The sequence below is a fragment of the Ogataea haglerorum genome (assembly GCF_019207285.1).
Source record: "Ogataea haglerorum isolate 81-453-3 chromosome Unknown 81-453-3_NODE_1_length_915391_cov_96.871712, whole genome shotgun sequence".
Classification (NCBI taxonomy): domain Eukaryota; kingdom Fungi; phylum Ascomycota; class Pichiomycetes; order Pichiales; family Pichiaceae; genus Ogataea; species Ogataea haglerorum.
The window spans coordinates 774,436-798,035 of NW_025065151.1; the positions used below are offsets into that span (position 1 = coordinate 774,436).

At 46.1% G+C, this 23,600-nt stretch overlaps 19 protein-coding genes across 19 annotated transcripts; 9 read left to right on the forward strand and 10 right to left on the reverse strand.

Annotated features, from left to right (window-relative positions):
* Nucleotides 1–8: 8 nt before the first annotated feature.
* KL911_000473 (uncharacterized protein) lies at nt 9–526 on the reverse strand (the record flags this gene model as incomplete). Its single annotated transcript, XM_043200053.1, has 2 exons — nt 9–24; nt 108–526. 2 exons carry the CDS (start codon nt 524–526, stop codon nt 9–11), a joined length of 435 nt encoding a protein of 144 aa, XP_043057166.1.
* Nucleotides 527–618: 92 nt separating this feature from the next.
* Nucleotides 619–2,046, forward strand: KL911_000474 (uncharacterized protein; the record flags this gene model as incomplete). The annotated part of the gene is made up of 1 exon (XM_043200064.1): nt 619–2,046. The coding sequence occupies one exon, from the start codon at nt 619–621 to the stop codon at nt 2,044–2,046; it is 1,428 nt and encodes a 475-aa protein (XP_043057167.1).
* An 87-nt stretch (nt 2,047–2,133) lies between these two features.
* KL911_000475 (uncharacterized protein) lies at nt 2,134–3,005 on the reverse strand (the record flags this gene model as incomplete). The annotated part of the gene is made up of 2 exons (XM_043200075.1): nt 2,134–2,323; nt 2,401–3,005. The coding sequence occupies 2 exons, from the start codon at nt 3,003–3,005 to the stop codon at nt 2,134–2,136; spliced, it is 795 nt and encodes a 264-aa protein (XP_043057168.1).
* Nucleotides 3,006–3,699: 694 nt separating this feature from the next.
* KL911_000476 (uncharacterized protein) lies at nt 3,700–6,349 on the forward strand (the record flags this gene model as incomplete). Its single annotated transcript, XM_043200086.1, has 2 exons — nt 3,700–3,777; nt 3,860–6,349. The coding sequence occupies 2 exons, from the start codon at nt 3,700–3,702 to the stop codon at nt 6,347–6,349; spliced, it is 2,568 nt and encodes an 855-aa protein (XP_043057169.1).
* A 118-nt stretch (nt 6,350–6,467) lies between these two features.
* KL911_000477 (uncharacterized protein) lies at nt 6,468–6,824 on the reverse strand (the record flags this gene model as incomplete). Its single annotated transcript, XM_043200097.1, has 1 exon — nt 6,468–6,824. One exon carries the CDS (start codon nt 6,822–6,824, stop codon nt 6,468–6,470), a length of 357 nt encoding a protein of 118 aa, XP_043057170.1.
* Nucleotides 6,825–7,093: 269 nt separating this feature from the next.
* KL911_000478 (uncharacterized protein) lies at nt 7,094–8,470 on the forward strand (the record flags this gene model as incomplete). Its single annotated transcript, XM_043200108.1, has 1 exon — nt 7,094–8,470. One exon carries the CDS (start codon nt 7,094–7,096, stop codon nt 8,468–8,470), a length of 1,377 nt encoding a protein of 458 aa, XP_043057171.1.
* A 22-nt stretch (nt 8,471–8,492) lies between these two features.
* On the reverse strand, nt 8,493–9,023 carry KL911_000479 (uncharacterized protein; the record flags this gene model as incomplete). Its single annotated transcript, XM_043200119.1, has 1 exon — nt 8,493–9,023. The coding sequence occupies one exon, from the start codon at nt 9,021–9,023 to the stop codon at nt 8,493–8,495; it is 531 nt and encodes a 176-aa protein (XP_043057172.1).
* Nucleotides 9,024–9,099: 76 nt separating this feature from the next.
* KL911_000480 (uncharacterized protein) lies at nt 9,100–9,603 on the forward strand (the record flags this gene model as incomplete). Its single annotated transcript, XM_043200131.1, has 1 exon — nt 9,100–9,603. The coding sequence occupies one exon, from the start codon at nt 9,100–9,102 to the stop codon at nt 9,601–9,603; it is 504 nt and encodes a 167-aa protein (XP_043057173.1).
* Nucleotides 9,604–9,627: 24 nt separating this feature from the next.
* KL911_000481 (uncharacterized protein) lies at nt 9,628–10,098 on the reverse strand (the record flags this gene model as incomplete). Its single annotated transcript, XM_043200142.1, has 1 exon — nt 9,628–10,098. The coding sequence occupies one exon, from the start codon at nt 10,096–10,098 to the stop codon at nt 9,628–9,630; it is 471 nt and encodes a 156-aa protein (XP_043057174.1).
* Nucleotides 10,099–10,211: 113 nt separating this feature from the next.
* On the forward strand, nt 10,212–10,859 carry KL911_000482 (uncharacterized protein; the record flags this gene model as incomplete). Its single annotated transcript, XM_043200153.1, has 1 exon — nt 10,212–10,859. The coding sequence occupies one exon, from the start codon at nt 10,212–10,214 to the stop codon at nt 10,857–10,859; it is 648 nt and encodes a 215-aa protein (XP_043057175.1).
* A 362-nt stretch (nt 10,860–11,221) lies between these two features.
* On the forward strand, nt 11,222–11,482 carry KL911_000483 (uncharacterized protein; the record flags this gene model as incomplete). Its single annotated transcript, XM_043200164.1, has 1 exon — nt 11,222–11,482. The coding sequence occupies one exon, from the start codon at nt 11,222–11,224 to the stop codon at nt 11,480–11,482; it is 261 nt and encodes an 86-aa protein (XP_043057176.1).
* A 4-nt stretch (nt 11,483–11,486) lies between these two features.
* Nucleotides 11,487–12,920, reverse strand: KL911_000484 (uncharacterized protein; the record flags this gene model as incomplete). Its single annotated transcript, XM_043200175.1, has 1 exon — nt 11,487–12,920. The coding sequence occupies one exon, from the start codon at nt 12,918–12,920 to the stop codon at nt 11,487–11,489; it is 1,434 nt and encodes a 477-aa protein (XP_043057177.1).
* Nucleotides 12,921–13,226: 306 nt separating this feature from the next.
* On the forward strand, nt 13,227–14,348 carry KL911_000485 (uncharacterized protein; the record flags this gene model as incomplete). Its single annotated transcript, XM_043200186.1, has 1 exon — nt 13,227–14,348. The coding sequence occupies one exon, from the start codon at nt 13,227–13,229 to the stop codon at nt 14,346–14,348; it is 1,122 nt and encodes a 373-aa protein (XP_043057178.1).
* Nucleotides 14,349–14,378: 30 nt separating this feature from the next.
* KL911_000486 (uncharacterized protein) lies at nt 14,379–15,521 on the reverse strand (the record flags this gene model as incomplete). Its single annotated transcript, XM_043200197.1, has 1 exon — nt 14,379–15,521. One exon carries the CDS (start codon nt 15,519–15,521, stop codon nt 14,379–14,381), a length of 1,143 nt encoding a protein of 380 aa, XP_043057179.1.
* Nucleotides 15,522–15,568: 47 nt separating this feature from the next.
* On the forward strand, nt 15,569–16,231 carry KL911_000487 (uncharacterized protein; the record flags this gene model as incomplete). The annotated part of the gene is made up of 1 exon (XM_043200208.1): nt 15,569–16,231. One exon carries the CDS (start codon nt 15,569–15,571, stop codon nt 16,229–16,231), a length of 663 nt encoding a protein of 220 aa, XP_043057180.1.
* Nucleotides 16,232–16,264: 33 nt separating this feature from the next.
* On the reverse strand, nt 16,265–17,032 carry KL911_000488 (uncharacterized protein; the record flags this gene model as incomplete). Its single annotated transcript, XM_043200219.1, has 1 exon — nt 16,265–17,032. One exon carries the CDS (start codon nt 17,030–17,032, stop codon nt 16,265–16,267), a length of 768 nt encoding a protein of 255 aa, XP_043057181.1.
* A 30-nt stretch (nt 17,033–17,062) lies between these two features.
* Nucleotides 17,063–17,904, forward strand: KL911_000489 (uncharacterized protein; the record flags this gene model as incomplete). Its single annotated transcript, XM_043200230.1, has 2 exons — nt 17,063–17,772; nt 17,877–17,904. 2 exons carry the CDS (start codon nt 17,063–17,065, stop codon nt 17,902–17,904), a joined length of 738 nt encoding a protein of 245 aa, XP_043057182.1.
* Nucleotides 17,905–18,025: 121 nt separating this feature from the next.
* KL911_000490 (uncharacterized protein) lies at nt 18,026–21,457 on the reverse strand (the record flags this gene model as incomplete). The annotated part of the gene is made up of 1 exon (XM_043200242.1): nt 18,026–21,457. The coding sequence occupies one exon, from the start codon at nt 21,455–21,457 to the stop codon at nt 18,026–18,028; it is 3,432 nt and encodes a 1,143-aa protein (XP_043057183.1).
* A 53-nt stretch (nt 21,458–21,510) lies between these two features.
* On the reverse strand, nt 21,511–23,565 carry KL911_000491 (uncharacterized protein; the record flags this gene model as incomplete). The annotated part of the gene is made up of 1 exon (XM_043200253.1): nt 21,511–23,565. The coding sequence occupies one exon, from the start codon at nt 23,563–23,565 to the stop codon at nt 21,511–21,513; it is 2,055 nt and encodes a 684-aa protein (XP_043057184.1).
* Nucleotides 23,566–23,600: the final 35 nt, after the last annotated feature.

The window sequence follows — 23,600 nt, forward strand, 5'->3', positions numbered from 1 at the left end:
GATCAGCACTAAACTCCTGGAGCACTGACTTGATGTACATCTTGGACCCGATTTTGACCAATTCCAGCTCATTCCCCAGCACTTTCAGGCTTTCCACAGCAACATACACATCATGCTGATGCATTTTGAATTGCCAGCCATCCTGAATAGTGCTGGTCACCAGCTGGATCACCTCATCCACAGCTATTATACCCCCATATAAATCTCTAGTTGCTTGACATATCTCATATATTCTAATCGCGAGTCTATTATTTCTTTCTTCGGGATCAATGTCGTCTTCGGCGGTCATATAGAGTGGATCGACTCCAAAGCTTTCACAGATCTGGCTGAATTGCGCTCGCAAATGGGGATTCTTCATCATTTCTTTCTTGTGTTCCTGTTTAAAGTTGACCAATGCGTTTTGGAAAACCTGGAGCTGAGTTTTCAGTTGTTCCTCGCGCTGCCTCAGCATTGCTTGTCCCAGATCCTGGAACTTGGTCTGCTGGTCAGCAGTGCGATCAAACGACGCGAGACCTTTACGGCTCATGGTAAATAAAACATCAAAAATCTGGGTCGTGTGCAGATCACACCAAATGTCGAAGTTCGCCACTGAAATAAATATCTATAATAAATACAACTATGCACAGCACTGAGCCCTCAATGGACGTTGTGGACAGTAAGTACTGTAATGCGACCGCGCATTTGCTAACGTATGTAGGAATTCATCAGTTTTTGGCACTCGTGGAGCAGTCAGCTGCGAAGTATGATCCTAGATACGTGTTGAAGGTGTTTCGTGAGCTTACTCCCGTGAGGAAAGAACTAGACGCTGGATCGCTGATCAGAGTTGTCAAAGAGATATTTCCAAGTTCTCATCCTCACTATGAATATCTCATTCAGATTTTGTCAGATTTTGAGGATGTGGAAATGGTTGAGGAAGACGTTGCCGAAGCTCCAAGACCAGAGATCGATTTGTTCATTCATTTGTTGGTGCAAATCTTCCTCCACGATAAGCAGGACTTCAACAGATTGGAACTATTCAACGAGAAATGTATTATTGCGCTAGCCAGCCACAATGAAAGAACCCTCGATCACATCTCTGCGAAGATGTGGTTCTACGTTTTCAGGTCTAAAGAAGTCCTTAAAGATACAGTCTCGATCCGTCCTGCGTTGCAGTCTGCCTTGAGGACGTCCACTTTGAGATACGACAAGGAGACAAGAGCGGTTACAATAACCTTGCTGCTGAGATCGTATCTTATCTCAAATGACATTAACCAAGCCTACAATCTTGTCGAGAAGACTGAGTTTCCAGAAGATGTTTCCAATTCTGTTGTTGCCAGATACTACTACTATCTGGCTAGAATCCAAACTATTCAGTTGGACTACTCTGCTGCAGGCGAATGCGCAATTACCGCCATTAGAAAGTGCCCACAGACCAAGTCCGCTCTCGGATTTCTGCAGACAGCAACCAAGCTCAATATTTTGATTCAACTACTGACGGGTGAGATCCCAGAGCTGTCCACGTTCCGCGATCTTTCTCTCGAGAAAAGTCTCACACCTTACCTCGCTGTGACAAGGGCCGTGAGATTGGGCGACTTGAGCCTTTTCAGCGACGCTCTGAGCAAGTTTGGCTCCGCACTCAAGAAAGATAACAATTACAACCTTGTGCTGCGTTTGAGACAGAACGTGATCAAAACAGGTATCAGAATCATTTCTCTGTCTTACAAGAGAATCTCACTCAAAGATATCTGCATCAAGCTGCATCTTGACAGTGAACTGAGTGCTGAATATATTGTCGCGAAAGCGATCAAGGATGGTGTTGTCGATGCTACGATAGACCACAAGGATGGGTATATGCAATCGAATGAGATGCTCAACATTTACTCGACCAAGGCGCCGCAGGAAGAGTTTGACAGAAGAATTAAATTCTGCATGTCTTTGCATAATGACTGTGTGCGGGCTATGCGTTATCCGATGAACACAAATAGAAGCGAAGTGAAGGCCGACGTGGATTCAAAGGAACGGGAACAGGAGTTGCTACAGTACTTACAAGAGGACGATTTCTTCTAAACGAGCTCTAGCATGATATTCAAGAAAGTTCCGACAACCCACACGGAAACCATGAAAATTCCAGCATCTCTAGTAAATTTCCATCCATTATATGGAATGTAAACGAGCATAAACACGAGGTTGGCGAGAATCCAGAGACAGGTCAAATACAAGCTGGGTTTCATGTTGACGTCGACCTCGCCGACGATCTTGCCGTTGAGACCAATTCCGAGGAGCAAGTTTAGCAACGGGCCTCCAAAACATGCTGCCAGTGCCATCAGTGGATAGCCGACATTTGCTATGACCAAGTTAGAGATCAGGTCTCCAACAGAGTTTCCTATTGCGAAGATGGTCAGTCCCATTATCGCGTCTGACAGCTGCGTGAGCACGCTGATGAACTTGAGAACATTAATCAATTCGTCCGCAATGAATGCTATGTATGCAATGGCTGTAATAAATCCTATGATACAGATGAGAAGCTTGAGTAAATTGGACTGTGGATCGGCCCTGGTGATATTATAGTAAACTCCAACAACTGTTAAGGTAGTGAGGACTAAAAAGATGGCAGATATGCCCCACGATGCATTCTCAGCGAATGAATAAATGATAATAAATTGTGCACAGGACAAAGAGCACAAGAGTTTCATAAGTCTGCTGAATGACGGTTTGATTGTCTGGTTAAAGTCCGACATTGACATCATTGGTATCGTATACTTTAGTACGAGCAGCAACGGGTACGAAAGGTAGCCGAAGATCATTTTCAGCCGATTTGGCGAATACTCCGGTTCGTCTTCCAAATTAATTTCGTGCTCCAGCAGTCTTGACTCGTAGTTTTGCGCAACGTTTACAAGCTGCGGGATATTGACCGGCACTGACTGATTTTTGCTGAGGGTCTCCAGAATGCTACCAAACTCAATGCTGCTGAGGATTCTGGGATTGAAGGTATACGAGTCTTCAAATTCCAGATTGTCTCCGTCCATCGTGATGAACGCTTCATCGTTGTAGACGTTTCTGATCTGATAGTCCTCGACAAGATCTCGCTTCTTCTTAGTCACCAGGTATTGCCAAATAAGCACCACCGCCACATAAAAGATATAGATGGCCACGAGGATGTTCAATTTTGCGGCAGATAGATGTCCATTGGATAAGAAAGCCAGCAGCGTGGTAACTGAAAGCAGAAAAAAAAGCAGATCGCGCACATAGACGAATTTGGCGCTCGACGTCAGTAGATTGTTTGAGGCTTGATCTGCAACAGAGAGCTGAGGAAGAATCTCAAAGGGCGCTGCGATCGTTATAACTCCAATAATAAAACCGGTGATGAAAAATGCAGATCCGATCAGCTCTCCAATAGCCAAAGACGCATTTTGGGTTTGAAAAGAGCTGTAGGTACTCAGAATGTCTGGGGACCCATTTCCGAAGGCCAGTAGAGTCAGCCCCGATATGTTCTCTGGGATGTTGAGATAGTTGGAGATAACGGACAGGTTAGGACAAAGAAACTCGCCAGCTGTGAGCCCCAAAAACACAAACAAATAGAGTAATATGGCAAAGATGACAGGAAGAACGATCCAGGCTCTTACGGCTGTTGAAGAGCTGGTACAGTAGTACAACCGGAAATAATTGATTTTTCCTACCTGGTGATCGGCGCAGTTCTGTAGAGCGTAGTCGCACTGTTCCATGTTTGGCAGCGAATGGACAAGATGGCACGTAGAGTTAGCAGTGCTGGCGCTTGCCATCGAGGCCAGGGCCAAAATAGTGCCGACCGCTAAAACTCGTCGACTGAGCATAGGAAGTAACATGAGTCAAGTACCAGCCGATCGACGCGGCGATTTTGAAGCGGCAAGATAAGGAAATCAGATTATTGTTTAAATACCGATCTATTGCCATCATCAACTGCAGTTTGAAGTTGGCTTTACGATCTTTCAACTCTAGACTTCGGAGCCACTTTATGCATTCTAAGGGATATATACCCCTAGCAAGCTCTTCCGACTCATCGCAACCCGACAAAGAGTCCCCTCTCCCGATGCACAAACACTCGATTGCCTCCCTCAACAGTGTTTTGGAAACTCAGTCTCTGTCCCATGACGCCCAAGGCAACTTTGTTGAGACATCGACAGGCAGGAGAGTGCTTTTGCGCGGGATCAATCTTGACTCTTCTGCAAAGATGCCTCAGGACCCCTTGCAATATTCTTATTCCAAGCCTGACAAATGTGGCTTCTGGCAGGAGGCAGATCATGTTTCCTTTGTTGGCAAACCATTTCCGCTGGAAGAAGCCTACGAACACCTGACACGTATAAAGCTTTGGGGCTACAACACGATCCGCTACATTATCACGTGGGAAGCAATTGAACACGAGGGTCCCGGAATTTATGATACCGATTACATTGACTACACTATAGAGCTGCTGCGCAAGATCGACGAAATTGGCGGTCTCTACGTGTTTATCGATCCCCACCAAGATGTTTGGTCTAGGTTCACTGGCGGAAGCGGCGCTCCACTGTGGACTCTGTATGCCGCTGGGCTCGAACCTCGCAATTTCCCTACGACAGAGGCCTCGATCGTACACAATTTTGCTCCTGATCCACAGAAATATCAAAAAATGGTTTGGGCGACAAACTATTGCAGGATGGCGAGCCAAGTTATGTTCACGCTCTTCTTTGCGGGTTCCATGTTCGCCCCAAAAGCCATTATCAACGGCATGAACATTCAGGACTTTCTGCAATCCCATTTTTTGGACGCCATCTCTTTTCTATTGATCTCGATCAAGCAGAAAGTACCAGAGCTTCTGAACAAGACATTACTCGGAGTGGAGTCGTTAAACGAGCCCAATTCTGGGTACTACGGGTATCCCGATCTTGAACAATACCCCCCATCTCAGGAATTAAGGCTCGGAACATGTCCGAAGCCAATTGAGGGCATGAGGCTGGGAATGGGGTTGCCGCAGGAGGTGGATATCTATTCGCTCTCTGTGTTCGGGCCCCGTAAAAACGGCTCTCGGCTTATCGACCCAAACGGGGTCAAAGCATGGGTCAGTGACGATAAAATGGACAAGCATTATGGTTTTGAAAGGAGTTCAGGCTGGAAGCTTGGGGAGTGTATTTTTGCGCAGCACAATGTATGGGATCCTAGATCAGGCCAAGTTATGATTTCTGACTATTTCGGCAGAGACCCAGATACAGGCGACACTTTAGATGATCAGACGTTCATCAATACCCTTTTTGTTGACTTTTGGGCGAAATGGAAAAGCATGGTGAGGAAAGTGGATGCTGATCTGTACGTGATAATGCAGCATCCTGTCATGGCGATTCCTCCTGCTTTGAAAGGAACGCCACATATCGATAGCAGAACTGCAGTTGCGCAGCATTACTATGACGGAATGTCGCTTATGTTCCAGACATGGAACAGAAAATACAACGTTGACACGTTGGGAATCTTACGGGGCAAATACCTCAATCCCGTTTTTGGGCTAGTTTTTGGGGAGAAAAACATTCGCAAATCGTTTAAAAATCAATTTGCGCAGCTCAAGAAAGAGGCCAATGACGCGGTTGGGCCAAGCGTGCCGGTAATTATCACGGAAACTGGAATGCCCTTTGATATGGATTACAAAAAGGCCTACTCTGACGGAGATTACAGCTCTCAGGAGAGTGCGAATGATGCGCTACAGTCCGCGCTTGAGCATACAAACCTCAACAGTACCTATTGGTGCTACAACTCGCGCAATTGCCACAAATGGGGAGACAACTGGAATCTGGAAGATTTCTCTCTGTACTCCAAGGATGATGTGGATGACAAAAAGAATGAGTATTGGATGAGGGCTGGAGCGTATGGAACCACAACAATTGGCACTTATCTAGAGTGGATAACGAATTCCTCTTCCAGTCTGGACACCACATCTAAAAAATCAGAGGCTGACGAAGAAGAGATCGAACTTGAGAATAAGGTCATCTCGTTGATGAATGGAACCCGTGCGGCTCCTGCTGTTGTGCGCCCGTATGGTGTTCTTGTGAATGGCACAGTGATTTTCAGCGAGTTTGATCTCAAAAATGTCACATTCGTGATGGAAATCGATACCCGTGTCCAATTGCACAAAAAGGCCCCCTCCGTGATATATTTACCTGAACTCCACTTTCCGCCAGGCCAATTTGAAGTTCGGGTTACCAACGGCACAACCTCTTATCGCCACAACAAGTTCGTCCAGCTAGTAGAGTGGGACCACGACGTACAGATTGGGAATATACGAATCGAGGTGAGCAGCTACGCAGGTCAGGATGATTACGACTACGGTGAAAGGGGCACTTTAAAAGCCCTTGCCTGCGGGTACTTATGAAAAAGGTGGACCGGGTGTGCGATGCTAAGTCCGTACTCTGCAGGCTGTTCAGGATGATTCTCCGGTTCTTGCATGTTTTAGTTTTGATTGTATTTGATTTTCTAAGGAGGTTATATGGTTAATCGAACACGCTCAGATAGGCTTCGGCGACAAATCTTGCTCTGGAATTGAGGAACAGTTTCATCTCGCTGATCTCTTTGTCGACGTCTTCCATAAATTCGATGATGAAATCAATCAATTTGTTCTTCATCATCACCTCGTTGTGGTAATTGGTGAGCAGGAACGAGATATCGTAATCTGGGATGGGTGTTCTTCTGAGAATTAAAAAGTTCTCTGCTCTTTTGGTTAAGAATCTAGTGAACTTGTCCACCAGGATACTCTCTATTTCATCGCTCTGTTTAATTTTGATGGACACTCTCACAGAATTGATGCTTGGTTCGATGAGCACGCGCTCGTTCTCGTTTCTTGATATCATCATCGGGTTCAACAGCACCTCTGTTGTCTTCTTATTTTCCACTTCTGGATAATTGTGACGCTCAACGATCTGAGACGAGAAGTTTTCGAGACAGAGTGCCACATTCAGCGAGTGTCTAACCGCTGTGAGATACGGCTTGAGGGATTGAGACTGAAGTTAGCACAATATATGTCCAAACTTACCATTTGGTGATAGAAGAGGTATTTGCTGTTATTCGGAAGAGATGGGTTTTGCACGAAAAATTAATTTTTGAAGTCTTCGATTCGAGTATGTGGAGCGAAGTGGTAGACGAGGAAGGCCGTGTTTACTATTATAATACAGAGACCGAGCAGACTCAGTGGGAGAGACCTGAAGACCTGAAAGAGAGCAGAGTGGATGCTGCCTTGGAGAAGACAAAATGGCAACGATACCTTACGGACGAGGGGGAGGTCTACTACTACAACGACGAAACAGAGGAGAGTGTTTGGACACTTCCAGACGAGGTGCGCAAGCTCATAAGCCTGGAGACTGCCGAAGAGCCTGAATCGGAGCCAGAGAATGGAGACAAGGTATTTGACTCTACAAAAATCGTGGATCTGAGCAGTTTTCTCACGGACGAGGAGCTCAGATGGGAGAAAAATGCAGACGGAAAAACAGATCAGTTTGTGCAAATGCTAGAAGACTACTCTGTGGGAACAGATTGGACGTTTCAGCAGGTGATGGAACGGTGCATTGTGGATAAACGGTACTGGTCTTTACCTGACTCGATTTCGAGGAAGGAATGTTTTGAGGTTTATTTGCTTCGGAAAGCCGATGAGGAGTTTCGAGAGAAGGAGAACTCGCGCGAGAGTTACAGGAACGCATTTTTCCAGGTTCTGGACAACTACGATATAAAGTACTACACCCGGTGGAAGACCTGTGCGAAACTTATCATGGACGAGCCGATTTACTCACTTATTCCTTCCAAGATGAAACGGGAATTTTTTGATGAGTACGTCGGTAAGCTGAAGCGTGCACGCGAGGCAGAGATCAAGGATGCCAGGCGGAAAGAGCTCGAGGAAGTGGAGGTCATTTTGCGGTCGGAGCTCACGCTGAAGTCGCAGGTGGACGATGCTTTCAAGATCCTGGATATGGAACGTCTGCCGTACCTGAACAAACTCGATATCCTCACGATTTACGAAAACATCATGAACGAGTTGGAGAGATCATTCCAAGCCACGGTCGCAGAACACAATAAACAGAACTACAGGGCAGATAGGAAGGCCAGAGACGGGTTCAGACAGCTTCTGGAGGAGGTGAGCCAGAAAATCGAGCTGACTGCAAAATTGAGATGGCACGAGCTCCTCCCTTACATAAAAGACGATCCACGCTTCATCAATCTTTGTGGCAGAAAAGGTTCACTTCCGATCGATTTCTACTGGGATATCCTTGACAAGGAAAATCAGAGTCTGAAAGCCAAGCGAGATCTGGTGAAGCACATAATTCCTACTGCCGAAAACATGTCTCTCGAGGAGTTCACCAGAGTTGTTTTGCAGAAGGTGGACAATGTCTCGGAAAGCGACTGTCGACTCATAAGAGAGATGCTCCTGGAAGAAGGAAGACAAAAGGGCGAGGGAGACCGCAGAAAACGACTAATGACGCTGGGTTACGGGGTGGCAAGAAGTTAATGACATATATAGGTGTGTACTATTATTCGTCCTGCACTAATGCAGACAGACCGAGTAAAGCCATCAGGGCGTACTTGAAGTACACGTTCTCTGTAATGAGGATGGTAACATACCCAACCAGAGGCACGTACCCAAACACCCTCCCGAGAATGTCTTTTTTCCTTTCGAGATACTGCTGTCCGTAAGCGTACAGTGGTAGATCGTCTCGCTCGTTATTATCTCCTTTTGTCAGGAGTAGCTGCTTTTGCACTTTTTTCTTTGTCTTCCTGTCTTTCTCCACCACCCTGTGCTCTCTAACAACCCTGTGCACAATAGGGATATCTTTCTCTTGCAATTTGTACACCACAACGTCTCCTACTCCAACGTACTCTTCTCTATTCCAGAGGAACAGCACGTCTCCTCGCTGGAAAGCCGGCTCCATCGATCCAGAAAGAACGACCACAATTGGAGAGTTCGACATAGTCACAATGGAAAAAAGCTTCCAGAACGCAAAGGCGCTGGCCAAAACCATGGCCATGCTCAGGCCAGAACCCAGCTGTTGACGTAAATTCATGGGAGAAAATTATAATATTTTCTCGACGCGACGATTCTCTTATGAGCACTAAGTGAGTGTTAATATTTGTCAACTAATGTCTAGCCGGTACTCTTCGAAAGCGCATCAGCGGGAAGGAAGAACAGCACTTTTTTCCACGGTGTCCCAACCGGTATCTGCCGCACATTCCCCCATAAGAACACACAACACATCTTCGGCCACGTCGCTGGATAATCTACGCCGTCAGGAGGACCCTTTTGCTAGACCGTCTTCCCCCTACAATACAGCAGACACAAAGAAACGAGACTATAATGCTTCGCTGATGTCACAGCTCGAGTCTCAGAACGATGAGACAGTCGACCTACTGGGCTCTAAAATCACAGCTCTGAAAAATCTGTCCATGATGATGGGCGACGAAATCAACAAAAGCAGATTCAACCTCTCCGCTCTCGGAGGCGACATGGAACTGAGCAAAAACCGCATCAAGGCCAACCTGAATCGGATGGCAATAATGGCCGACAAAACAGGAATCAGCTGGAAAATATGGCTCCTGTTCTTCACAGTTATATTCTGGATATTTTTGTGGGTCTGGTTGTTTTAGAAATACATGCCACTTAATCACTATTTATTCGGGTGACGTCTTCGCGGGCTCCCCATTTTTAGCATCGTCCTCTCTCAACTGGTGGGCACGCCCTCTCCAGGCTGTGCCGCGGCCGCCCCGTCCTCTTCCCCTGTGTGGTGGCGCACCCGAATACCGTCTGGCGTTGGTGATTCCCGGATAATTGGTCCTTTTCGGAGTAACTGTCAAAGTACGTCCGCGAAATTCTGTGCCGTTCATGGCGACAGCCTTTTGCGCACCTTCGTGTGTTTCAAACTCCACAAAAGCGTATCCACGAGGCCTCCCGGTATGTTTATCATACAGAATGGTTATTCTGTTTATGACCCCACAATCATCAAGTAGCTCCTTCAGATCCCCGGGTAGAGCGGAGTAGTCCACATTGCCCAAATAAACAGACCGCGAGTCAATTTCCTGCTGGTTGCTAGGCTGGTTGGGAGCCAGTCTGGGTTGCTGTGGAGTCTGTTCAGCCTCTGACATGGACACAAGGTGATCTGGGGTAGAAGATTATCAGCAGCCGACGCCCTAGACGATCGACGCGACTCGAACAAGAGGAAAAAAAATTCAAGTGCATATTTTTTTCAGTACTGATCATGGTGTCCGTTCGTAAGCGTAAGATGGCCAGATCGTCCGTCAAGAAGGCCACGAGGCGCATGAAGGACAGACAGAGGCAAGTGAGGAACTTTGGAAACTCTATTATTGCGGCAAACTGGGATCCAAAGCTGTCTCTGTCACAGAACTATGAGAAAATGGGTCTGAAAGTGCGACTGTCGCAACAGACTGGGGGAGTGGAAAAGAAAATCACTCCACAGTTTCCTGAAAGTGATGATGAATTTGTCGTTGATGAAACTGAGGAAGAAGAAGAAGAAAGGAAAAGCGACTCAAAGGACTCTTTAGACCCAGCAGATATTCCCGAAGGAACAGCTAAACTTGTGCGTGATGACGAAGGAAATGTCATCAAAGTGATATATGGTACAAAGAAACTTACCGAGGAAGTTCAAGAGGAGAAGCCTCCCACGGAGGTGGTCAAGAAACTCGAAGAGCTTGCCCAGCAGAAGGTGGTAAAGGAACGCAAACAGAGCGCAAGAGAGGTCGATTGGCTAGCAGATCTGTACAACAAGTATGGAGACGATTATGAGAAGATGAAATGGGACAAGAAACTCAATCCTTATCAGCACAGTGCTGGTGAGCTGAAGAAGAGAATCACTAAATGGAAGAAAACCCAGGGTTTGAGCACGTAGGATTATAGACGAGCTCTAAAAGGTTAATATATTGTTCGTGTTGTTGCAGATGAGCTCTCTGTAGAGTAGCTTAGCGTAGGTGGACGGCTTGTCAAGACCAAAGCAGGAGACGGATTGAACGAATCATTACTATCCAGTACTAGTATCGATCTTGGGGAAAACTTTAGCACTGTTGCATAGTTAAAGGGTCATTTTTGCATGCCAATACTTGACCTTCCTCAGTGCGCCAAATCTTGCTACCTGATTCCCACCGTGCCGCATGTGTTGGTTACGTAATCGTCTAACATCAACTTTTTTCCAAACACCGTTCGTGCTCATCTCTTAAAGGCGCACATAGCCAGCTTATGCCATAGTAGACTACAATGTCATCCAACGAGGACGAAAAGGCGCACTGGAGCCGAAGGATACATGGAGTTCCTAGTGCTCATGTGGGGAATCAAATGGTGCAAATAACGACGAAGGTATCAGAGAAGGATGAAAAGGTTTTCACTTTATTTAAAGCCGGCCTGAAGACCACGATACAAAAGTACGAGAAACAGAGCAATGAAAGACAAAAGGCACATCACAATACAGAAGCACACTTCCACAAGGCATTGAACGATTCTGAATGGCTTGACAACTAACTATTTACACGAACCAACCCTTCTTTGTTTTCTTATCGGTTCCCAAGCCGGATTTGGCCAAAGTCTCAGCAACATCCCCAAAGGAGTCTCTATCACCTTGAATAACAATGGTTGGTTTGCTTCCGGTAAGCACCTTCTTGGCGATATCTATAAGATCACGTCTGGTGATTCTATCAATCTTTTCGCACATCTCGAGAACGTCGATCCGTTTACCGTATATTTGGACTTGCCGACCCATATCTTCCAACTGGACCATTTTGCTTTCCAAGTTCATCATCAGTGATGATTTCAACTGGTTCTTGGACCGTTCGACTTCACTATCTGTAATTCCACCATTTCTGACATTATCCTCCATTAAGAGCGAGAGTTCAAATCCAATGAGCTCCCCCATTACACGGTTCGCCTGTGGAATGCAACTCAAAGAGATGCCAAATAGCCCACTGTCGCTGAAGTTGTGAATGAAAGATTTGCATGACTCAACAAATCCATACTGGTTCAAGATTCGCGTGTATGCTCTGGAGTACATCCCTTTTCCAGGACCACCAGCAGAAAATGAACCACCTCCACCGATGAGCATTTGCAAGGTCGCTAGCTTGTAGACCTCTTCGTCTTGAATCGGCACACCTTCGAAACCAACATGGATGTGATGGAATTCCTGGCCCATATAAGCAAGCTCTTCAGGATACGGAGTAGAAAATTCTCCCCCCGTATACACTGCCGGATCCTTGATGATCTCTGTGCTATTTCTAGCTTTGAAATCTTCAAAATTCCTCAAAGTGAGTTCCTCGGCTTTTTCAAATGGTACACCGCTCATAGCCACCACCAGCCGATCCGGTCTGTAAAATAAGTCTCTATATTGGCGCAATTTTTCTGAGGTCACACTATGCAGCTCCTCCTGAGGGCAGAGCAGAGGGCAACCCAAATTTTTGCGGCTGTATGCCGTCTGTTGCAAGAGTTCTGGTAATATCATATCGCTCTGAAGCCACAGCTCGTTGAGTTCATAGCGCGCATTGCTGATTTGCTCGTTTATCTCCTCGTCTAGCAATGCTGGTCTAGCAATTGTATCACTCAGGAGCTTAAACATCTTGTCCACATCTTGGTTGAATACGCTTGCTTGATAAATAAGAGTCTCTCTTGATGACGCACACATATAGTTGCCACCCAGGTGATTTAGTTTCTCCACCATTTCCGCTCCAGACATCTCTGTAGTGCTTCTATATGCCATTTTGTCCATCAGATGCGAACATCCTGTTAAGTTATATCTATCTTCGAACCTGGAGCCGGCATTGACATATAGTCCCACAGCACTAAAATGACTAGGAGTCTCGTCTACCACCAGCTTGATCCCACTTGGTAAGCTTTTAATTTTCGTTTGCGAGATCGTGCTGAGAGCACGCCGAGAGGGCTTTTTGCTCAGCGCAAAGACGTGATTCAACATTGTTCACAAAGTTTTCGGAACAAATCTGATATTAGAAAGGCAAAGCCGATCGTCGCGACTTCAAGAAAAAAAAAAGTGAGAAGGGAAAATTACGCTTAGCGAACTGGGCTGAGCGGAAAGAAACATACATACCAGAATTTTATATATATAGGAACAAAATCAGGTCCATATTTGATTCCAAACAAACCAGTCACTTTTAGTTTGCAGTTCACACAAACATCTCTTACCATACCTCAGCATTACTGGTGTTGATCTGCTCGTTTTCTCTATCGCTCAGAAATAACGTGATTTTTTTATCACAGCCCAATGAATAACAGACGTCTACCACTCCTGTCTCGCAGGCAGCTTGAAGCCCATACTACTGCTAAGTCGTGCTGGGTGACACTATACAACAGAAATATCTACGATGTGACTGATTTTCTTGATGAACACCCGGCCGGTGGTGAATTTATTTTGGAATATGCTGGTAAAGACATCACCCAAATCCTTGCAGATCCTAGCAGTCACACTCATTCCGAGAGCGCCTACGAGATGCTAAGCGACGAAATGCACATCGGATACTTGGCTACACCAGAGGAGGAAGAGGAACTTCTTTCTAAACACCAGGACATGGAAGTGGTTCCAGACACGATTGATTTGACAGAATTTGGCGATCTGCCTTCTGAACAGCTGTTGAGCGTTAAGACAGATGTTGACGAAGATTATAGAAAGCACAAGTTCCTGGATCTTAACAAACCGTTGCTTATCCAGGTCCTCACTGCCAACTGGACCAAGGAGTTTTACCTTGACCAAGTTCACAGACCCAGACACTACGGGAAGGGCTCGGCTCCTCTTTTTGGTAACTTCTTGGAGCCTGTTTCGCTAACACCCTGGTATGTCGTTCCAATTATTTGGCTTCCAGTCAATTTCTACATTTTCTACATCGGATTTGTCAACCAAAACAAATTCCTGGCACTGGCTCTCTGGGCCCTGGGATTGTTCGTGTGGACACTGATCGAATACTGTATGCATCGGTTCCTTTTTCACATTGACAAGTACCTCCCAGAACACCAGCTTGCATTTGCTGTTCATTTTCTGTTGCACGGTGTCCATCACTACTTGCCAATGGACAAGAAAAGATTGGTGATGCCACCAACACTATTTGTTGTTCTGTGCTACCCATTCTACAAGCTTGTGTTTTCGGTTTTGCCTTACTATGCTGCATGTTCCGGATTTGCTGGAGGGTTCCTAGGCTATATTCTCTACGACTGCACTCATTACATCCTCCACCATGCCAAGCTTCCAAAATATCTCCAGGATCTCAAGACTTATCATCTCGAGCACCACTATAAGAACTACGAGCTTGGTTTCGGAGTCACCAGTAGATTCTGGGATCGTGTTTTTGGCACCCTTTTGAATCCTGAAGACGTGTACCAAAAGAGAAATTAAATAGTATGATTATGGCTTATGGTTTATAATTTAATTGAACTCACGAAGAAGCGCCATCGTGGAGTCAAAACTGTAGGAATGGTCTTGCTCGACCTCCATACCTTCGGGGCCACCGGACGGCGACACGCTTTGCAGGGTCGTCAACACAACTTCATAGCCTTTCTGGTTACTAAATTCGGTCACCATGCAGCACCAGTTTTCATGTTCTGTGAGCAAGTTGATGTCCGAGTCCTCTTTGCTTATTTCAGGCGGATAGCTGACTGGTTTGAGCGGCTCTGTGTGATCCAGGTTTTCAAATTCCCCAAGAAGTATTCGCCTCGTGCACTTATGACATTTGAGAAGTGCCAAATTCTTTGTTCCGAATCTCTGTTGTTTCAGTTCCCATCCAAAAAGAGCCACCATGGATAGTATCAGGTTCGTCGAGTTGTACGTTTGCAAGATCTCAATTTGCGACTTGTTAAGTACGTCTGTAGTATAGCTTTTCAGCATGATAATCTCTTGGTGATCGATGAGGTTATCAAGATTACTCTGATATTGCTCCAGTATGTCGTTCATATCGCTGATCTTCATATGGTACTGCTTTTTGACCAACCCCACATCCAAGTTGGAGTTCCTCCACATGCATCCTGGATAGTGATCTGTACGTAGCCGACGGAGATACGAGCGGATTAATTGTTCGCGCACTTTAAGAAACTGCTCCTCTGCTTCCTCGTCTTCCACAAACAGAAAGTTAGTAATGATGTTGTTTTTGTCTTTGTGCTGGTTTAGGCGTATCAGCAGCACCGCGTTGCAGTAGTGGCAGTGCAGCTCGTTTTTTCGCTTGTGGCATTGCCAGCCGTTCACCGCGCATTCGAGAGGATTAAGTTTGTCGTCCTCGATGGACCAGTTGAGAATATTGAACGAGTTGATTCGCTCATCGAGCGTGTTCTTGTTGAATGGGTCTGTTGTTGCGAGTCTATTGACTTTTGGCGATTTGTTCAGTATGAGCGGGTCTGAAGAATTTGACAGTTTCCTTTTGTTCACAGATTTCGGAGTCGACTGACACGAAACGTGGGGCAGATGCGAGCGCAAAGAGGACGGTGAGACGTGTTTCTTGACATTGGAGTGTCCGGGAGAGAGGCATATTGAGGAGAGAATGTCCAGGATCGCAGAGGTGGTGGCCGTATCGTCCATCCCCTATTTTAATGAGATTTATGAGAAAAAATATTTTAAACTTGAATATGTCCTACAAGCTCAAGTTCTTGAAAGATGCTCTCGATGTGGAGGCTTTGAAGTTTGGCACTTTCACTTTGAAATCTGGCCGAATGTCGCCTTACTTCTTCAACATGGGCCAATTTTCAACAGCTGCGGCCCTGAGCAATGTGGCTACCGCCTATGCCCAGACTATCATTGAGTCGGGACTGGAGTTCGATATCCTGTTTGGGCCGGCGTACAAGGGAATCCCGCTTGCTGCTATCACAGTCGTGAAGCTTTACGAACTCGGCGGAGAAAAGTATGCTAATGTTGGATACTCGTTCAACAGAAAGGAGAAGAAGGACCACGGAGAGGGTGGATCGATTGTGGGCTGTCCGCTGAAAAACAAGAGGATCATGATCATTGACGACGTCATGACTGCCGGAACTGCCATCAACGAGGCCTTTGACATTATCAAGGCCGAAAACGGTCAGGCTATCGGTTGTATCATCGCTCTAGACAGACAGGAAGTAGTTAAAGATTCCAACCAAAGCGCAACTGCTGCCGTCTCCCAGAGATACAACTTGCCTGTTTTGTCTATTGTCAGCTTGGATGACATAATTGAGAATCTGAGGGACCAGCTCACAGAAGAACAGTTAGACATGATTCTAGAGTACCGGCGGCAATATGTTCCTGCTACTGCTAAATAATCGTACTGGGAAATATATTTTAATATACCGCTTTTATGCTCTGATTCTCTGCACCTTTGGCTTTGGAATCTTGGGCGTGGATGTCTCTGTTTGGGGAGTCTTGATGTATGCCGAGGCCGTTTGAGGATTTTTCATCGTCAACGGAGAGTGGAGCGGGACTATGGTGTTCATCCTGAACTTCTTCACCTTGCTCACCTCCATAGGCTCGTACCCTTGCATCAACTCCGGCGGACCTGGAAGATCCTTCACAGTGTCCAAAGTGGTAGGATGGTTTTCCAGGTATTCAGAAATTTTCAGTAGCAAACCTCTCTTAGTTCTAATGGTAGGACTAACCTGTTGGCCTTTGAATTTAAGACCAACTCTGACCCTTCCGGGGTTTCCAAAATCCTGCGGGTGACTTTTCTCAGGTTCCAGCACAGCTGCTAGGTTGAGGTGGCGACATGCGTCCAATATAGTTTTCGCAAGAGGGTTTTCGACACAGTGGTCCAAGGGAACCCGTCTCCCCTCCTTCACTGAGCGGTTGAGATCAAAATAGCACGGGTAGATCAGTTGCATGCTTTTCAGCTCAGCCAGTTCCTCTTCTGAAAGTTGATCCTGGGTTCTCATATGCCGATGAATGTCAGATGCCTCGCTGTTGTACGAAGGCTGGAAACCTTGAGGTTCCTGGTCTTGGCTTCTCACCACACTGGGTTTAGGCTTCGCCGGGGCAATTGGAGTTCTCAAATCAGGGTCGAACTCGGCCAAATCCATGTCCAAGTCATCGACATCTTCGATGTCTTCAATATCTTCGAGTTTAGGCATTGGAGAAAAAGATTTAACCTGTATTTTTCTATGTCTGATTCAGATTCGGACAATTTTGAAGATGCTCAGGAGCATTTTCAGGACATCCCAGAAAGTCACCACCGCAACGACAAAGACTTGAAACGAATCAGAAAAGATTGCCACGAAGTACTAGCCAATCTGGATTCGTCATTTTGTTCAGACCTCGCGTTGCATCTCTATATGATCAGAATGCTGGCTTCGCGGGATTACTTTGTCGCCAACGGACGTTTTAGCAGCTGGCCATTACCAAAAAACCAGGTTCCTGTTCCCGTGGCAAGCAGGGAATATGTTGACGAGTGCAACATCCATGGTGACGCACAGAAACGCCATATAGTCCCTTATGGGGAGATCTGCAACGAAAACAAGGAAAGGCCTACGGAGCAACTATTAGAGTATGTGCCGCCTGCTACCGATGCCAAAGAGGAACTGGGGTTGCAACTGCGAGCCATATTCCAGCAAAAAATATACAACAAAGTGCATGCTTATAATCTCTCGAACGCGGCAGCACGAATTCGAGATAAAAATGCTCCTACAGTCAAATACCTTCCTGTCCTCGATCCACCCGTGGATCTTCCGCAAGAAGCCAAGGCAGAGTTATTCACAAAAATCAACAACGTTTTCGACAAGTTAATTGAGCAAAGGAAGGCTTGTGTGAGGGCAGACAGTACTACCGCTTTGAACTGGTTGAGTGTCGCACAGCAGGCTAAAGATCACGATGCGTATCTGGAAATGGCAAAGTTAATGAGTCTAAAATATCCTAAACTAGAAAAACCCGTGTTTGACCAGACATTAACCGCGAAACAGCAGGAACATGGTCATAAAGAATGGTCTGCAGAGCTGGAACGTCGTAAACGAAAGAATGAGTTGAAAAAAATGCTCATCAGAAAGCGCGCAGAGCTCGAAGTCCGCAAACTTAGAATCTGGGACACGAAGAAGAATCTGGGAGAGAGACCAATGAGAAGAATCAAGTGATTATCTTTCGATCTCTGGAAAGACCGTCTCCAAAACCTCCTGTAGAACTGTTAGAACCAAGTGTCTGTTTAACGTCTGGTTTTGCAAAATATGAAACGTTGTCTCTGCAGCCAATCTGGAGTTGGAAGCTCCGAAAATCTTGGAACAGGTGTCCATGATGAAGAATTCCAAGATCTTTTTAGCATGCTGTTTGGTCTTGGATTTCTCCAATAAGGTTCTAGGAGTTCCTGACTTTCTGAACGACCCGTTTGGCCACAGGGAGTCTTGCAACATAGTAAGGATGCTAGCCACAGTCGATGAGTCCTTGAACCTCCCATCAATGCTGACTCTCACCATTTTTTCGATTGTGGAGCCCAACAATTGCTGTAAAACCAGCACAATAGCCCGGCCTCTTAACCAGACCTTTGAGTTCTTGAGCCAGAATACCGTGATTAGGAAATCACTGATAGGCTTAACAAATGAGGAAAACTTCGCTTCCTGCTCTTCTAAATTTTCATTCAAGCTGGAGAGCTCTTTTTGCATTTCCAAAGATGGCTTATCGTCGACATCACTTGCAGGAGCCTTGTATTGCAGCTGCCACTGGTTGGAGATGTTGTTGTACAATTTTGAGGCCATATTCACTGCACTCTTCCCCGGATTGCCTAGCTTCCCAAGTTTCTGGCGCGACTCGTCGGGATTGATGTCGAAGAATTCCGAAGACAGGAAGCTGCGGAAGACTTTGTCCTGGCAAACTTCGCGCATTTCAATGAGTGATTGCAGGTAGCGCTCCAATTTCCGCTGTCGCTCGACGATCAACGATCGCTGCTGAAACTTGAGAACCACCTTACGTTTGGGAAAGTCCAGCTCTCCAACTTCGGCGAACTTGCTTTTCAGATAATTATTCAATTTGAAAAATTGGCTGAACCGTCTTGCAACCATCCATCCTGCGGTCACCGTATTATCAGCCGTGAGCTTTTGCACCTCAATTATGTACATAATGCATTCTTTTCCATCCTCAAATCCGTTGAGATATGACTGAATCCGGACTTGACTTTTCCCATACAGGGTATTATCGCTTTCCTGGACGATATATTGTTGTTTCTGTAATTCCTTCAGCTGGAGCTCTTTTTTGAGTCCTGCTTGAGTTTTTCTCAGGATATTCAACTCAGAAACGTTATTGGTGAGCTCTGCCTTGTTCAGAAGCGGCTCTATAATGCGTAACTGCTGCTCGAGCTTATCAACCTCCGCCCCCAGCTTTTCTATTTCGTCGCCCAGATTAAGATTCCCCGGAGCAGCCAGTCGCAGCTCTTGAGAAGACGACATTGTCATATCATCGTCCAAGAGACTCTCGTTCTCGTCATCAAAAATCTTCATTGACTTGGTTGACTCTTTATCCTCTAACACTTCACCGTTGTTGTCGAACAGCCCATTTATCTCCATATCCTCTCCAAACAGGTCGCGCTGGACATCCTTGCTTAAAAGCCGAGAAACTCGAGGCGTGCTTGTTCCCGACGGAGCTTCCGACAGGTCTTCTGAAGATGAAAAACCGGAATTGAATTGATACAAGCTCGGCCTTTCTTGCTTCTCATCTGCCAAGTCAGCTAGTACATCCTCAACTGCACGAAGAACAGCGTCGCTCACTTTCTGCTCCTCGTTTCCAGTCTCCTCATAATCAGCCAACGGATCGCCATTAGTCTCATCTTCTTCTATCTCTACGCCTTCGCTTTTTGTCTGTTCTTCAGCTGCAACCAGTCGCAAGTAAAGATCAGATTGCTTGAACGCAACGTAGTCGGTCTTTTGCATTCTTTGATAAACTTCGTTCTGTAGCTTGAATAAAGACTTGCGAGCTTTGTAGTAGAGCATTGGATCTGCAGGCTTTGTTTCCACAAATCGGGCAACGTTGGAATAGCATTTTGAGTCTATCTTCAGAATCGGACTTTCAAAGAACTCCTCGAATATTTGGCATATATCGTCACCTTGAGCCATCGTCATAGAGTATTCTAGGTCAGACTCGTCTTCGCTGCTGTCTTCTTCCGAGAGATCGTAATTATCCTCCAAAGGGTTTCTCAGTCCTTCAGCCACAAGCCACAGCTTGAGTAGAGGGGTGCGCCGCCTCTGTTCCATGAATTCTGTAAACACAGAGAGTTTCGCAGGACTATTTAGTATCTCGGCAAACGTGATGTCCAAGTTGGTGTTCACATTTGGTTCCTGTACTGCCAGAGTGGAGGATGATTTCAGCAACGATAAGAGACGTTTATCGGTCGCGCTGCGTAGGGCAGCAAGTCTCTCTTTGTACAGCTGGTTATTGGCGTCCTCACCCCGACTCGCTTTATTCAATTGCAGTGTCACGTAGTACTTGTACTGTTTGAGCTCTACCATGGACTGGCACTTGTTGATCTCGCGCAATATACGATGGAATCTAGCTGCATCGCTCGTTGCATTCAACCTTCCTCGTGAAATCAGTGAGCGAGAATTTCTCAGATTCTCAACGCTATGCTTACTCAGCGCGCTTCGAAAACGCTTAACGTTCAAACGGTCCTTCATAGCATTTCCAAGGGTCTTTTCTACGAGCTGGTTGTAGAAGTCCGGGTCGGAAAGCATCTCCACGATTTGGAAAAATACGCATTTCACCAAAATCTCTCTGAGAAGCAGGAAAATAGGAGGAGACTCTATCTCCTTCTCATCGACTATCAGCGGGAGAATCTTGGATATTTGTTGTGAAAGCCATCTTTGAATATCATCACCTGGGTCAACGCTTTTTAGCTTGATCGCCGGATGCAGCTTTCCTTTGTTGTAGCAAGACGCGACTATTTTGTCAAGATCGGACGTACTAGTGAAGGATCTAACTGTGCCAAGTTTCCTGTTCTTCATAATCTCTTGTGCAGTAGCAAAATTTGCATAGTGGTCTGTGACTAACGGCAGGACACGATAGACAAGTGTTTCGGTCAAATCTATCTCGCTCAGTCTCTGCTGCAATTGAGTAACAATGTTGCCTATTTGCACCTGTACCTCCACTAAAAATCTCTTATCTGGGCTGATCCGTGTATACCATGACTCTACGAAGTCTCGCGTTATTAGCAATATCAAGTTGTGGAGGGTGTCACTGATTACGAAGTTTTCAGGATATAGTTGGTTGATGCGATCTGCATCTGCCTCTTGATTCAGATCTGAAACCTCTTTTGCCCAATTATGTGACTCAGTAAATCTAAATCGTGGAAACCTTGCCCGAAGCTTTTCGTTTAAACTCTCTATCGATTCTGGCGAGTGAGCGCCCACTCGCAATATCATGTAACCAAATATAAGCATAGGAATTATCGAGCCCAGAAGAATCAAGAAAATGTGCGAGCACACATAGTAAGCCACCACAGCTGCAGCTACTGTTGCAATAAAGACTTGTGGTTTTGTTCGTTTGAACCGAGTCGTAATTCCAGCGTTCTTCCTCTCTTCATTCATATAAAATATAGCGCATAATTTTTTTGGGCTAAAATAGTATTTAGATAAGTTAGTTAATCCGACTTTTCCTCCTCTAATCTGGCCTCCTCGTTGCGTTTTTTGAGAACTGCATTTCTAACCTTTGACAACAGGCTCGCATCGTAATCATTGACTCCGCTTGCTGCAACCTTGTCAGCGCTGTCAAGATGCACAAAGCTGGAGCTACTCGATGTTGGACTAGGGCTTGAGTGGTCTCTGAGCTGCAACGCATCGGGAAAGATCGAAACATCGGAAAGGTTTGGCATTGTATTTTCGGTAAATCCGGAGCGAGTCGACGCCCGCGACATCGACCGTGACCCCGACCTCGATCTGGACTGGGACCTTGATCTTGAGCGCAGGTCTTCCACCTCTTCTTCGTATTCTTTCTCCAGCCGGGCCAGACTGTACTTGTCCAACTTGGGGAAGACTTTAGGCCCTAGTTCATTGATTACCTCTGTAATCACTGCAGACAGACGATGCCTTTCCTTCCGCAATTCGTCCAAATCATTGGATCGTGGAGAAAGAGATAAGATCAACGGTCTAATGGATTTGAAAATATCCAAACCAACTTCACCCATAACAAATGCAGCGTACGTAGTGGAAACAAGCAGAGCCCACCAGGAGGCAAAAGTAACAAGCACATTCCAGGTACTGTACCTGACCAACTCATATTTGAAGACAAGCACGGTGCCGATCGCAGAATAGATGAAGTAACATATTGGCGCAGCCACTAAAGCAATGAGGACTTTCCATGAACCCAAAACGTCAAGGGCCTTGATTTTCACACTCGAGCTAGCTAGAGCGGCTTTCTGTTTTTTCTTTGATATAACCTTGCATGCAATGAAAACGGGAGAAAATAGCACTGTTCCAGGAAGACTCAACGCCAACAACACCAACAGTCGCACCAGCCTAGTCGTAAGTAAAAATAAAGTACGCCAGCGGTTTTTGGTCACTGTTTCCACCTGGTAGTCTTTGATTCCCAAATATGTCAGTCGTTTATTGTACTTGGTCACACTCTCCTTCAGATGCTTGATCTTCGGGTCATCTTTGAATTTGCTGTATCCAATAAGCAGGTTGCGATTCATTTCCACAACCAACGGCAATGGAAGAGGTCTACTAGGATTGGAGTACAACCTTCTTGCAGCCTGGATAACCTGCAACGTTTCGAGGTCGGGACTTTGAGTTGTCACAGACTTCAAAGCGGTAGTAATATTTTCCATAAGTGCATCGACAGTTTTTCTTGGATCTCTCCTATAGGCCTTCGCCTCCTCAGGGCCCACCTTGATAGGTTCCCCGAATTCCAAAACTGCCCTGGAGCGAAACTTGTGTGGATGGAAATAGTTCATTCCGCAGGGAACAATATTGACTTCTGTACCCTCGTATTCGGCAGCTGTACCCAATGCCATAATCCCGACACCAGGCTTCAATGGCAGAAGCTCGGTACGGTCGTGAGAGCCGCCCTCACTGGCGATCCCGATGAGCTCACCTTCTCTGAGTCTTTGGAAAACTGTTTTGAAAACATCGTGGTTGTCGACTTTTGGAGCACTCTTATAGGCGGTGCCGCGTATGAGCATCTCGACACCCTTGGATTTGGCCATTGGCTTTGCCAGTTTCAGTTTAGTGTCGCTTATAATCTCTGCTATTTTTTGGTTTCCTGCACTTTCGGGGAGTCCGATCAGCCCTTTGACCTCGCAATCGGTGGTGAATTTCGTTCCTTCCCCGACAATGGTCAATTCATCGTGACTGTAATCCTCGTAGCGGATTTTACCCTGTTTATTGGTCAACAGGTCCTGCGCCCTTTCCACCGGAATTGCTCCACTCCACTTACTGAGTTGGCCGATAACCGGCCTTCTGACAGAAACAGCGGCTTCAATGAAATGCGTACGACGTCCGTTGATCTTGTGGATGGCATGAGTAACAATCACAGCGTCCAGAAATTGGTTGTGATGTGGAGCGATAACCACAAGGGTCGCCCCTCTGGATGGCAAATTGTAGGAGCCACGGACCCGGACTTCACGGAAGAACGTATCGATAATAAGGTGGCAAAACCAAAGGAACAGCTCGTCCAGCAAATCCTTCACGATCTGCATATTGGTAATTTGGGTCTACTCAAAAAATGGGGCTT